At 41.3% G+C, this 12,475-nt stretch overlaps 1 protein-coding gene across 2 annotated transcripts in view; it reads left to right on the top strand.

Moving 5' to 3' along the window:
* Positions 1-12,475, top strand: part of Diaph1 (diaphanous related formin 1) — a 96,958-nt gene that overhangs the window by 22,519 nt on the left and 61,964 nt on the right. Inside the window, exons 2-7 of one of the 2 annotated variants that reach the window (XM_028777887.1) lie at positions 6,904-6,930; positions 8,094-8,249; positions 9,496-9,597; positions 9,915-10,045; positions 10,223-10,309; positions 11,314-11,377. In XM_028777887.1, the coding sequence (XP_028633720.1) occupies positions 6,904-6,930; positions 8,094-8,249; positions 9,496-9,597; positions 9,915-10,045; positions 10,223-10,309; positions 11,314-11,377 (567 nt within the window). The remainder of the gene's footprint in view (positions 1-6,903; positions 6,931-8,093; positions 8,250-9,495; positions 9,598-9,914; positions 10,046-10,222; positions 10,310-11,313; positions 11,378-12,475) is intronic. The other variant, XM_028777888.1, reaches the window with a different exon arrangement.

Raw genomic sequence — 12,475 nt, 5'->3', positions numbered from 1 at the left:
CTTCCTTCCTTCCTTCCTTCCTTCCTTCCTTCCTTCCTTCCTTCCTTCCTTTCTTTTCTTTTTTTTTTTGTTTTTTTTTCTTCGAGACAGGGTTTCTCTGTGTAGCCCTGGCTGTCCTGGAACTCACTCTGTAGACCAGGCTGGCCTCGAACTCAGAAATCTGCCTGCATCTGCCTCCCAAGTGCTGGGATTAAAGGCGTGCCCCTCCTTTCTTTTTTAAATGAATGAATGAATATACATTCATTTATGCATGTGTGTACACACAGAGGTCAGAGGACAACCCTCAGGAGTTGGTGCTTTCTGTTCTGTGGGTCCTGGGGATTGAACTCAGATTACCAGGCTTGATAGCAAGTGTGTTTACTCAGTAGTCACCTCGCCAGCCCTGTTTGTTTAGTTTTTGAGACAATCTCATTCTTGTAGCCTAGGCTGACTTCAGATTCAATCCTCCTGCCTCAGCCTCCTTAAGTGTTGGGATCACAGGCATGTACCATCATTCTCAATTTGAGTCTTATTTTGGTGAAGAATGTAAGATCTGAGTCTGTATTCATTTTTTAAAATATAAATGTCTTACAAACTTTAGAATCAATTTGTTGTTAGTCACAAAATAACTTGAGATTTTGATTAAGGTTTTTAATCTGTAGATCAAATTTGGAGAAACTTGATTCTAACATAATTGAGGCATCCTGTTCATGACTATGGAACATCCATTTATCTATTTCTTGATTTTATGGCTTTAGATCTTGTGCATACTTTGTTAGATTTATACCTATGGATTTTATTTTAGGGAATGCGGATAGGAATCATACTGTATGTGTTCATTGCTGCTCTTTCTAACTTTTAGATTATTTTATGTGTATGAATGCTTTATCTGCATGTATGTACATACTTGGAGGCCGGAAGAGCACATTGGATCCTTACCCTTTTCCTGATCTTAACTGCAGAGTCTAGGCTGTCATCATTAATTATAATGCTAACTGTAGGGTTTTGTGTTATTTGTTTTTTGGTAGATACTGGTTATCAAGTTGAAGAAGCTTGGTATTTCTGGGCCAGTTGCTAAATTTTCTCAGGAGAGGCTTAATCTGTATTTAGAATCCATAAACAAATGAAAAGGTAGGTAAAGAGCTTCAGGTAGAGGCAGGCAGATTTCTGAGTTCGAGGCCAGCCTGGTCTACAGGGTGAGTTCCAGGACAGCCAGGACTACACAGAGAAACCCTGTCTCCAAAAACCAAAAAAAAAAAAAAAGAGAGCTTCAGGTATTCCAAACATAGTAGCCGTAAAATGTTTCTGGGTTTAAATTTTGTTAAAATTATAATTGTTCATTTGCAGTAGCTAGCCATATTTGACATTACAGATACCTAGTGGCTCTGGTATTGGACAGTGATGCTCTGGATAATCTTAGACTAGGTCAGTAGCTTTAAGATCCCACCTTAGAGAGGATTCTTCCAGCCTTCTGCCTTTTATGAAAAGGCCAGTTTGCTAGGGCTCTGATTTTGCAGGAGAAATGCACTGAATGTTTGCCACAACCGTGCTTCCTATCCAGAGACCATCTGTTTACCCTTTCCTGGAATGGACTGGTAGATTGCTGCTGGTGGATAGTTTTCCAGTGGCACTGTGAGGCAGGATTGTAAATGGGGGTGGGGTGCGGTACCTAGGGATTTAACTGTTTGAACAGCTTTCTCCTTAGTCTTAGGTTAGTTAGTACCTTGCCATGTGAGCAGTTTCTTGTAGGAATTTGTACTGATTTCCTAGCCCCTTCAGGGTCTTTCAGTGTAATTTGACCATTTCTTATTTTTGATTTGGGACTCTGCTTCCTGTGTCTGCTGGTACAACTAGTCTTCCTGTGCCCTATAATTGAGGGCACAGTGAAGCCACTGAACTAGACCTCTGCATGGGTAGAAAGAAAGGCTTATTGGGGATCAAACTGCCAGGGTTATCTTGGGAGGTGGGCAGGAAGAAGAGCAAAAGAGAAGAAAAGCAAGTGGATTTTGTATGACAAGTCAACTCTGCGTGCGTGTGTGTCTGTGTGTGCGTGCGTGGTGGGTGTCTTTGAGTTGATACAGGAACTAGATGCCCTTGCCTGAGGTAGTTGGCCTTTGGGGCAAGATTAAGGGTGGTTCCTGATAAACAGAAACTGGCCTTATGAGATCTCCTTTTCTGGAAAACAGAACCACCCCCCATCCTACCCCATCCCCATCCCCATCCCCATCCCCATCCCCATCCCCACACTTTTAGGCTTGTTTATCCAATGACATTCTTCTGAGTTCTGTTCAGAACAGTGTCATCAGCACTGCCATTTTGGGGTGCCACTTTGGATCTAACATGCTCCATCTGCAGTTTTCTGTTTTTAATTTTTTTTCTTGTTCTCTAGGATCTTGTAGACATTTTCCTCTCTTTATTTGCTTCTTTCTGGAAGATATCTTTTCTGTAGTTTAAGAAGTCTTCAAGAATGGGAGAAATTGGATATTTTGACTCAGTTTGTTATCTCTCTTGTTTTGTTTTTCAAGACAGGGCTTCTCTGTGTAGTCCTGGCTGTCCTGGAATTCCACCTATAGACCAGGCTGGCCTCGAACTCAGTGATCCACATGCCTATCTGTCCTGAGTGCTGGGACTGAAGGCATGAGCCACCGTGGCCCCAGCAAGTGTGACATCTTTTACCTAGAAGTTATCTGTTCATGAACCTGACCTGCTTTGCTGTCGTAAGATTTTTAGTTTAGTATATGTTTCCTTTCCCCTCTGTTTTTGTAGTTGAAGATCTGAGTGGTAGTATATAGTGGACTCCATTGGAGAGACAGAAAGTATGATGTACACCCAGGCAAGGAACTGTAAAGATTTGCAGATTTGCAGAAAGAAGATGGGGATGGGGAAGATGATGAGTAAAAACACTGAAAGCTGGGAGGGACATGGGGCACTGGGCATAAGTACAGCTTCAGTAGCCTTTTCTGTTCTTTGCATTGTTTTCAATCCTTTCACTTCTCGTGATCTAGGAATGTCTTTATCTACATCACAGACTCCATAAAAAAAAAAAAAAACAACAACGTTTTGGGTGGGGACTGGAGAGTACCATGTACCAGTGGTTACATGGAAGGTTACAACCACCTGTAACTTCAGTTCCACAGGATCTAATGCTTCTTCTGTCCTCCACAGGCACCAGGCATACATACATGTGGTGCACATACATACATACATGCAGGGCACAATCAAATTTTTAAATTAATTTTAAAATATTGAACAAAGCCATTTCAAACACTATGTATAGAATCTATAAGAGGAAACATGTTGTACTGAGTTAGTAAGCCAGATTCTCAGGATCCTGTAGTAACAGGTTTCCATATCAATGGCTGAGATTGCTGTTTGGGTATTTTGTTGGGTTCAGAAATAGAATTGGTCTGCACTGTTACTTATTTTGTTGGGTGTTGCTGCCCTCTATTGGACTTACTTGGGAACTGCAGCTTTTCTGCATTGATTCCTTTTTGTGGTCCTTACTCCAAGTTGAACACTAAAACATGGATTATTTTTTATTTTATTTAATTTCTCTTAGTATATATATTTTTAGAAATGAGATATCATATATTACAGGCTGGCCTTGATCTCTCTATGTAACCAAGGATGGTGCTAAACTCCTGAGGCCTCATTCTTTCATCTTTCCCCTACAGATGTGCCTTAAATAAATCTTAAAAATCTTACATGTAAGATTTATGTGGTAGTGAGGTCAAACCCAGAGCCCTCCTGCATGTTTGGCAAGCACCCTACCAAATGAGCACATTTTAGGCCCCCAATAATTATTTTTAAGTACTAGGTATATTTCTAATAGTGCTCCAGAAAAGCAAGGGGAATGTGTATTTTTTTTCCTTTGAAATGTTTGTGTATCTTCATTAGCTGTGGCAGAATTACTGGAAATGAGCTAGGTATGGAAAGCAGAAGAACTTGGAACTTAGGTTTTGGGGCTTTGTGATCTGAAGGCTTGAGTTCTAATCGTGTGATTGATGGTTCACTCTACCTGTCCGGTGTTGCTTCCTCACTGAGAGTGAAGAGGTAGAACAGATGTGAGGGCCTTCCAAGGGTTTGTTGGCTTTTTACATGCCTGGCTCAACACTCTGGGAACTTGTTTATCCGGAAGCAAGTAGAGCAGCAACCACAGCAGGAGTGTTGCGGCCCACTCTCAGTGGTGAGTCAGACAGGTAGCTATCATTTTGGAAATACCAGGAAAGGCTCCTTTCCAAGAGGAGCCATCATCTTGCCAGCCTGCTAGAGTTAGTCCTGGAAGTACAATGCAGACTGAGGCTGTCTAGGGAAAGTCTGGGGTAGCGAGGCAGTGTCCTCTTTTGGGCCCACAACTAGGTGAGCACAGCCAAAAAACTAAGCAGTTGAGTGGTCGAGGGTTTGTTCAGTGACAGGCTTTATTGGGGGGTGGGGGTGGTTAAAGGGCAGCAGAGTTATTTGTACCATAGTAAGGAGTTTGGATTTTAGGTTGAAGACAATGAATTTGTTTGTTTTGGAAACAGTCTCCTGTAGCCCAGGCTGGGCTGATTTACTGTGTAGCTGAGGATGGTTTTGACTTCTTATCATTTTATCTCTCAGGTGCTGGGACTCCAGGTGTGCTCTACCATGCCCAGCTTTAGAAAGAGTACTCTTGGATATAATTTGGAGACTGGAGATGGCGTAGAGCAGACAGAACTAAAGGCATCTGATAGCTTAAGAAGCCAGTGGTGTATATAGTAAGCAGCAAGCAGGGACCCTGGGGTGGTGGAAGAAAGAAAACCCTAGAGTCTGTAAACAGAAAGAACAAACTGCTAGTTTCTCTTCTTTTAACTTTACCCACTGCTGTGAGCAGTTCAGCCACCACTGAGTGTCTAGATCCAGGTTCTGTTATCCGTGCCACATTCATCCCAGAGGTCTTTGGCTGTTTCTTGGTTTTTAAGAGAACGTTTGAATTTGGAGCCAGTGTTGAGATAACTTAATGCAGGGACATTGCATCCCCTTGGTGGCTTGTTTCTAGATGCCACTTACCTCATTTAAGCCCCACAGCTTATGTACACTTGCTGTTATTTTCAGGGTATTGAAATGATGAAGCTGCAGCCTATTGCTGCTGCCCACCCCATCAGTTAGAGCCCCTGCTGTGTAAGCGCAGGCTGGTCTCAACCTGCTCTGTATCCCAGGCTGCTTGAACTTTTCAGCTCTTCTGCCTTAGCCTCTGGAATTCTGGAATTATAGGTGTGCATAACCACCTCTGTGTGCAGATGACATCAGGATACAAAATAAGGAAATCTCTTGTAGTCTTCTTAGGTAGTGTTTGTCATTCTTATGTCTGTGCCCCAATAAACAGTGAACTTGACGTTCTAAACAGTAAACATGAAGTTCCATGGGTGTCAAGCAAGGTTCCCATGTTCTCAGGCAAGCAGTTAGTGCTTAGTCAGTGGAGACTTGGCCTCTTCTGGGCCAGGGAGAGCAAAGTAAATACTCTTAATTTACATTGGACCTAACTGAATTGTGATATGAGACCATGAACATAGTGCAATGGGTCTTCCTATCATCAGAGGGCTAGATAAATAACTGTGGTGCAGACAGGACTGGTTTTTTTCATTAGTTGAGTAAGTCAAGAGGCATTTACTCTCTCCTTTGATAGATAGTAACAAAAACAAAAAAATTATGTTTGAAGTTGAGTAGGATGAAAAAAACTTCCTACCTGCCTAGACTTAAGGCATTCAGACTTTAAAGTACCTCTGTATGTGTGTGTGATTACATGTAGAAGAAAATAGAAAACATCGAGTAATTATAAAGTTAACACCTATATAATCACTGTCCATGTCAAGAAGTAGAAAATCATAAACACTCAAGAAACCTTTTTGTCTTTCTTCTTGGTCATAACCTATAGTTGGCACAGGTAATCACTGTTGCGCATTTAAGATAATCATGTCCTTTATAATCTTACATCCCAAGCAGTGTGGTTTTCTATGTTCTTAATGTTAGTGTCAGTGAACTAATGGTTCTCTGTATTTGTGAGTAGTTGAAAGCTTCTTCACTTTCTCTGAAGAGCCCCTTTCCATTGGACCAATGTGCTCTTACTTGCTATTTGGTTTTTCTCTTTCAGGTATTACAATATAACCGTGCATGCTTTTGTTTCTTAAGTGCTCATTTCAGCAGAGCTGATGCTTACAACTGCTGTATTGAATTATAATGTATCTACATTTACTTTTACTAGAGGATGTCATTTGTTTTCCTAAGTTGGCCCAGTGGTTTGTGCTAACCCAGCAAAGTATGAGCAAGCCATTGTTCCTCTACAACTAGACAGATAGGAAAGCTAGGGGTCAGACCCAGAGTCTCACTACATGCTGTGTGTCAATCAGTGTGAGCTGATACTTCATTGTGGTTTTATCTATTTGTCTATGATGTTTGGTCTTTTGCATAGTACCCAGGACTCCACCACTGAGCATGTAACCACATCCTTATCTCCCTTTTAAAATTCTGACACAGAGACTCACCATGTTTCTTGGTCTGGTCTGAATTGACTCTAGCCCAACAGGTCTTGAACTCACAGTACCCCTGCCTTAGCCTACCAAGTAGCTAGGATTCAAGCTTGCACCACTAGGCCAGCCTTGAGTATGGTTTTATCTTATATTTCTTTGTTTACTAATGAAGTTGAACACTTTTCATAAGTTGGTTGGTCATTGTTTTTAGAGTCTGTTCATCTGTCCACTCTGTCTACCTAACAAGACTGCCCCTCACCAAAGACTGTGCTGAGCCACGCCTAGGCAGAAATCTTTTAGTGTGGGGAGGTAGCTTAGGGCCTTTCCATTTATTTTCTCTTCCTTTCTCCCTTCAACCATTCTGGTGCTTGGGAGGTTCCTCGGTATTCTACTGATCTCTTTTCTTTTTCTTCTCCCTCCTTTTTTCTCTGTTTCCCAGACTTTGAAGCGGCTCATGGCAGACGAGGTAAGGAAATACTGTGTGGCATGTGCATGTTCTAGCTCGTTTTCTCTACACTTAACATTCACCAGCTCTTGTAACTTTGACTTCCTTTAACTGTAATGAGAGCATGGGTTCTAGGGTCAGAATACACAAGGTCTTCTCTAACTTCATTTAACCCATTGCATGCTTTACTCTCATGGTGGGGCAGTTTTTAACTGTAACTCATCCTACATTCTAGATGCCACTTACATCTTTGAAGCCCCATAGTACTTTTTTTTTTTTTTTTTTTTGCATACAGTTACTGGTATTTTCAGTGGGTTGAGCTGATGAAGCTGAAGCTTACGAAGCCTCTGCCCCATCAACACTTATATTTCAGGACAACTTATTAGTATTTGTTTAGCAGAGAAATAGCATATGTACCTCTGAAGTGCAGTGCATTCTTTGCTGAGTAGGTGTCATGCTAAGAGATTTGAAAGAATATGTTTTGAACTCTGGTTCCATTTTCATATCCCAAGTGCCATGAGCAAACAGAAGAGAAGAAACAGCTCTTGATTTTGAGACATTCGCTGCTTTGTCCCATATTGCTTATGTTTCTTAAACACTGTAGTTATAGATACCTCCTGAAGGGAAAGATCCTCATGTGTTCCCTGGTCACATTTATTATTAAGTGGCTAGAAGGGAACAAATTTGATTGAGATAAATTTATACATGAGATACTTTTGGTTCTATGTTGCTAAGAAGGCTTAGAAACGGCAGGGGAAATTTACATTTAGAAAGGTTTTTGTTTTATTTTGGGGGATAGGGTCTTTCTGTGTAGCCCTGGCTGCCCTGGAACTTACTATGTAGACCAGGCTGGCCTTGAACTCCCAGAGATCCACCTGCCTCTGCCTCCTAAGTGCTAGGATTAAAGGTATGTGCCACCACACCAGCCTAGAGAGGTTTGAAACTTTAATCCAGCATTGCTGTCTCTTACACATTATTATAGATAGGAATAAAGTCTGTATGCAGTATTAGAGCTAACCAAAAAAAAATGATTTCTTCCTTTCTTATCATAAAAACCTTAACTGTGTAAACTAAAAATACTAAGCAGGTGCAAGAGGGTTGGCTGTTTGGTGTTTGGCTTGTTAAGTTGTAGATTGTGTTGTGTTAACACGTGAATTGCTGCTAATACTTCTTTCCTTTCTTAGCTGGAGAGATTTACCAGCATGAGGATTAAGAAGGAGAAGGAAAAGCCCAATTCTGCTCATAGAAACTCCTCTGCATCATACGGAGATGACCCCACTGCTCAGTCATTGCAGGACATCTCAGATGAGCAAGTTCTCGTCCTCTTTGAGCAGATGCTGGTAAGCCACCTTCCAAATGATGCCTCTTTCCCAGCACACATTTATGGGCATTTGTATGTCTGTCTGTGGTGGTTGTTTTTAAATGCATGGTCTCCTAAGTTGATGTCTACTATAAAAAAAAAATCTAGGCTCAATGTAAAACGTTTTAGTATTACCCCCATGAAATAATGGTTAAATATGCAAATACCAGTCCACAGGATTGGAATCTGTGAGTTAAACTTGGGAATATCTGATTACTGACTACCTTGTTAATGTCTTCCTGGTGGTACTCTAGCCACAAAAATGTAGTATGAGTGGACGAAGCCCTGTGATAGTGTGGTGACCATTTTGAGGCATTCTTCTTCATCAGAGAAGATGAAGTGGGGAAGCATTTACGTTGAGCTCTGTACAAAGAATAAACTGAGGAATGCACAGGCATCATCTGCCTGCAGTCTCTGTTAGTGGGGAATATAGAAAAAGAATGCTGAAGCCAGCTTACTAATAGAAGGTCTTGGAGGATTGTATCTCAAGTCAGTGTGGTTGTGAAGTGTATACATGGTTGTGACTTACTTTGCTGTCCTTAGTGAGAACAGGGACACTTTGCGTGGACACTCTACAATAGCCAGAATTAGTGATTAGGGCTCAGAGTTTGGTCAGATTTTGTGGGTGTTGATTTTTTTATGGCTGCAGTTCTCCAGTGCTGGAGAGATGAGGTCAGTCTTCAATGCAGAAGACATTATATATAGTTTCCTTTCAGCAATACAAAAGAAAATGTTCAACTGTATTGAGTCCATTTTTTCCTAGGGAGCCCTCTGGTGAGTGTGTGTGTGTGTGTGTGTGTGTGTGTGTGTGTGTGTGTATGTGTACACACATATGTTTTTAAGGTATCCAGTAGTCTAGTGTATATACTAAGCATGCAGGTATCATACCAACGTGTCTGGGAATCTGTATTGAAATTAAATAAATTTTATCCCTGAGGAATTTTTATTAGTTGTCATAAGCGTCTAGGAATCAGGAAAACATATTTGTTCACTGATGATTTACTGTGTCCAACTCATTACCAATAATTTAGTGTTTAATAATAAGTATTAAACACTAAAAACTTACAAGAGGCAGAGAGATGTCTGTGAGTCCAAGACAAGCTTGGTCTACATAATGAGTTCCAGGATAGCCTGAACTATATAGTAAGATCCTGTCTCAAAACAAAATCAAAAATACTTCTGAGTTAATTTTTTTTCTCTGTCTTTTTGCTCTCTCTCTTTGCTAGGTGGATATGAACCTGAATGAAGAGAAACAGCAGCCTTTGCGAGAGAAGGACATTGTCATCAAGAGGGAAATGGTGTCCCAGTATCTGCACACGTCCAAGGCTGTAAGTTCTAGGGCAGGAGCTCACAGGAGGCTGCATCCTTACCCTGGGCCTGCTTATTTTTCTGAGTATGTAGACTGTTCTATGTCTCTGTCAGTTCTGCTCCACCCTGTTCTGTAAGCCTACCTTGACTGACCTCATATGAGTTGCCACCTTTCTGTAGTTTTTTTCTTGATTTACACTTAGGTTCCTGGACAATGTTTGAGTTGTCACTTAGTTTGTCACAGTTTAGTAGTTGGTGTAATGGATATCTGTGTGGTATCTTTTAAACCCATGATTGGACCCAGTGTTTACTCACCTCTCTCTATGCCTCCTTCCAGGGCATGAACCAGAAAGAGAGCTCTAGGTCTGCCATGATGTACATTCAGGAGCTAAGGTCAGGCTTGCGGGATATGCATCTGCTTAGCTGCCTTGAGTCCCTTCGAGTCTCTCTCAACAATAACCCTGTCAGGTGAGAATTCTGAGAAAACTACCAGAAACCCAATGCGTAGTTCACTGGTGGTGATGATCAGAGGAGGCAGGGAAATATGAGAAAGGCCTGGATTGGGAGTAAAGATCTTCTGGGAGAGATTTGGCAAATAGCCTTTATGATTTAAGTTGATATTTGTCTTTGATTTATTCTTTACAGTTGGGTGCAGACATTTGGTGCTGAGGGTCTAGCCTCCTTATTGGACATCCTCAAACGACTTCATGATGAGAAAGATGAGACTTCTGGGTAAGGAATTCTGGGTCTTTATATTTTCTAGGTTGAGGGCTAGAGGGGGATTGGCTTGGATATTTGCATTAAGAAAAGTAATGACAGTTGAATTTAGAGTCATAAACTAGGGGACTATGCTGTTGGATTAAAGAAAAGTTTATTGTAGAGGAGATTAGAGGGTGAGATTATAGAGGGAGGAAGATAGAGACCAGTAAGATTATTAGTGTCCAGTTCTTTTTCTATCTGCAAAGAGGATCTGATTTCATTTTCAGCTATACTGTGATCTGGCCTGGGCCATATTACACTTGGAGATTTTTCTTGGCCATATATATACTTGATTCATTTGGGTTTAGCTTTATAGCAGTCTTTAGGGTGGAGATAAAGTCTGTGAATACCAGAAACCATTTTAGTCTGTCTTAGTGCCATCTACTATTTCTGGAATCTTTTCTGAGACAAAATACAGCGATTGGATCTGTGTGTACTTTCTCAGATGTGAAGCCTTTCAGGTAGGAGGCAAGGAGTAATAGATGGGATAGAATCTTGACAGAATTTAGTACCCAGCTGCCTAGAGAAAGTTAAGGGACAGGAGTTTAGTTTGCACATCTAACACAATTTTTTAATATTGTTGGGGTTCAAACTCAGGGCTTGCATTTGCTGAGCAAGTATTGTACAACTGAGTTACACACTAGCCCCAAATTGGCAGCTTTTTAATTTAACACTAAATTCTCAGATTACAAGGGTATTAGTCAGCTGATTACTTTCGTTAGTGTTTCTGGGCCAAGTGCTTTGTACTGTACTGTACTGTACTGTATTGTACTGTACTGTAGGGCTGGACAACCTCTGACATTACAGTGCAGTGTCACCTTTGAGCATGATGGGCTGCATTCATAACTGCCTGTTAGATTCTACTCAGCTACTTGTCACAGGCATTCCTAATGTCCTTCTTTACAAGATTGAACAATCATAAGGAAAGATGCATTATAACATAAAGAAACTTAGCTGGTCCTGTTTTCTGTGTGCAGAAACTATGACAGCCGGAACCAGCACGAGATCATCCGCTGTTTGAAAGCTTTCATGAACAACAAGGTGAGGTTTTCTTCACTGTGACTCCAGCCCTCATCTAGACCCTCGTTATTTCTCCTTTGTTGGCAATTCCCCAGAAGGAGAAGAAACTGAGGTTCAAGGATTTTGCTCTCCTTTCCACACTGTAACAGACTTTACTGACGGCCACATATATGAGCGTCCATGGAATTCTTTTCCCTAGTTCTAACTTCTGACTCAGAGGGTAGGCTACGTATCTTTTATTAATCTTGTTAGCTGTTTGGAGATGTTTCTTTATTTCCTTCCCTATTCTCTACATTAAATCTGTCCCATCCCAAGTTCCCCTTTAGCTTGTTTGAACTCTAGTTGTTCCTGCCTCCACCTCCCAAGTGCTGAGATTACAGGAGTGTGCCACTGTGCTGTTACTGCAGAACATTCATTCCTGCTTTAGAATCACACTGCAAAGTCCTGGCTATATTAGAAGTCCCTATGTAGACCAGGCTAGTTTCAAACTCACAGAGTTCTCTTGCTTCTGCCTCCCACATGTGTTAAAGGTATCTGCCACCACTCTCAATTTAGGATTCTTTTCCTCATCCATTTTGCCTTTAGACCCAGTGAGCCTGCAGTTATGGTTTGAATAGAAATCAACTTTCTTTCCTATTTTGTTTTGCTATGACTAATCTCTCCTTAGGATGGAGGGAACAATAAAAATCAAAGGATTTTAATCTATGAAGATATAAAATTCTGTTGTATGTCTTAAAATTTTTACTTTGTTGTAATCATTTCTATTTAGCTGTTATTGAGAAAGTAATCTCTCTCCTGTGCTAGTTTAGTTTAGTGCTAGTTTAGATGTCTTATACAATAGAAATGTATTGTCTCAGTTCTGAAGGATGGAAGTCCAAGATCCCATGTCAGCCAGAACTTGGTGAAATGGTGCATTCTGGGCTCCTCTCCTGCTTTCTGGTAGCTCGCTGCCTCTGGCTTATAGATGCAGCATTCTCATTTTTTTTTTGTTTCATATTCTCTTGACATTCTCCCTCTCCCACTCCCTCTCCCTCTCCCCTCTCCCCTCTCCCCTCTCCCCTCCCCTCCCCCTCCCCCTCCCTCCTCTCTCCTCTCTCCTCTCCTCCTCTCTATCCCCTC

Source organism: Grammomys surdaster, unplaced genomic scaffold (assembly GCF_004785775.1).
Source record: "Grammomys surdaster isolate TR1022 unplaced genomic scaffold, NIH_TR_1.0 317, whole genome shotgun sequence".
Classification (NCBI taxonomy): Eukaryota; Metazoa; Chordata; class Mammalia; order Rodentia; family Muridae; genus Grammomys; species Grammomys surdaster.
This window is presented reverse-complemented; position numbering and strand designations above follow the sequence as displayed.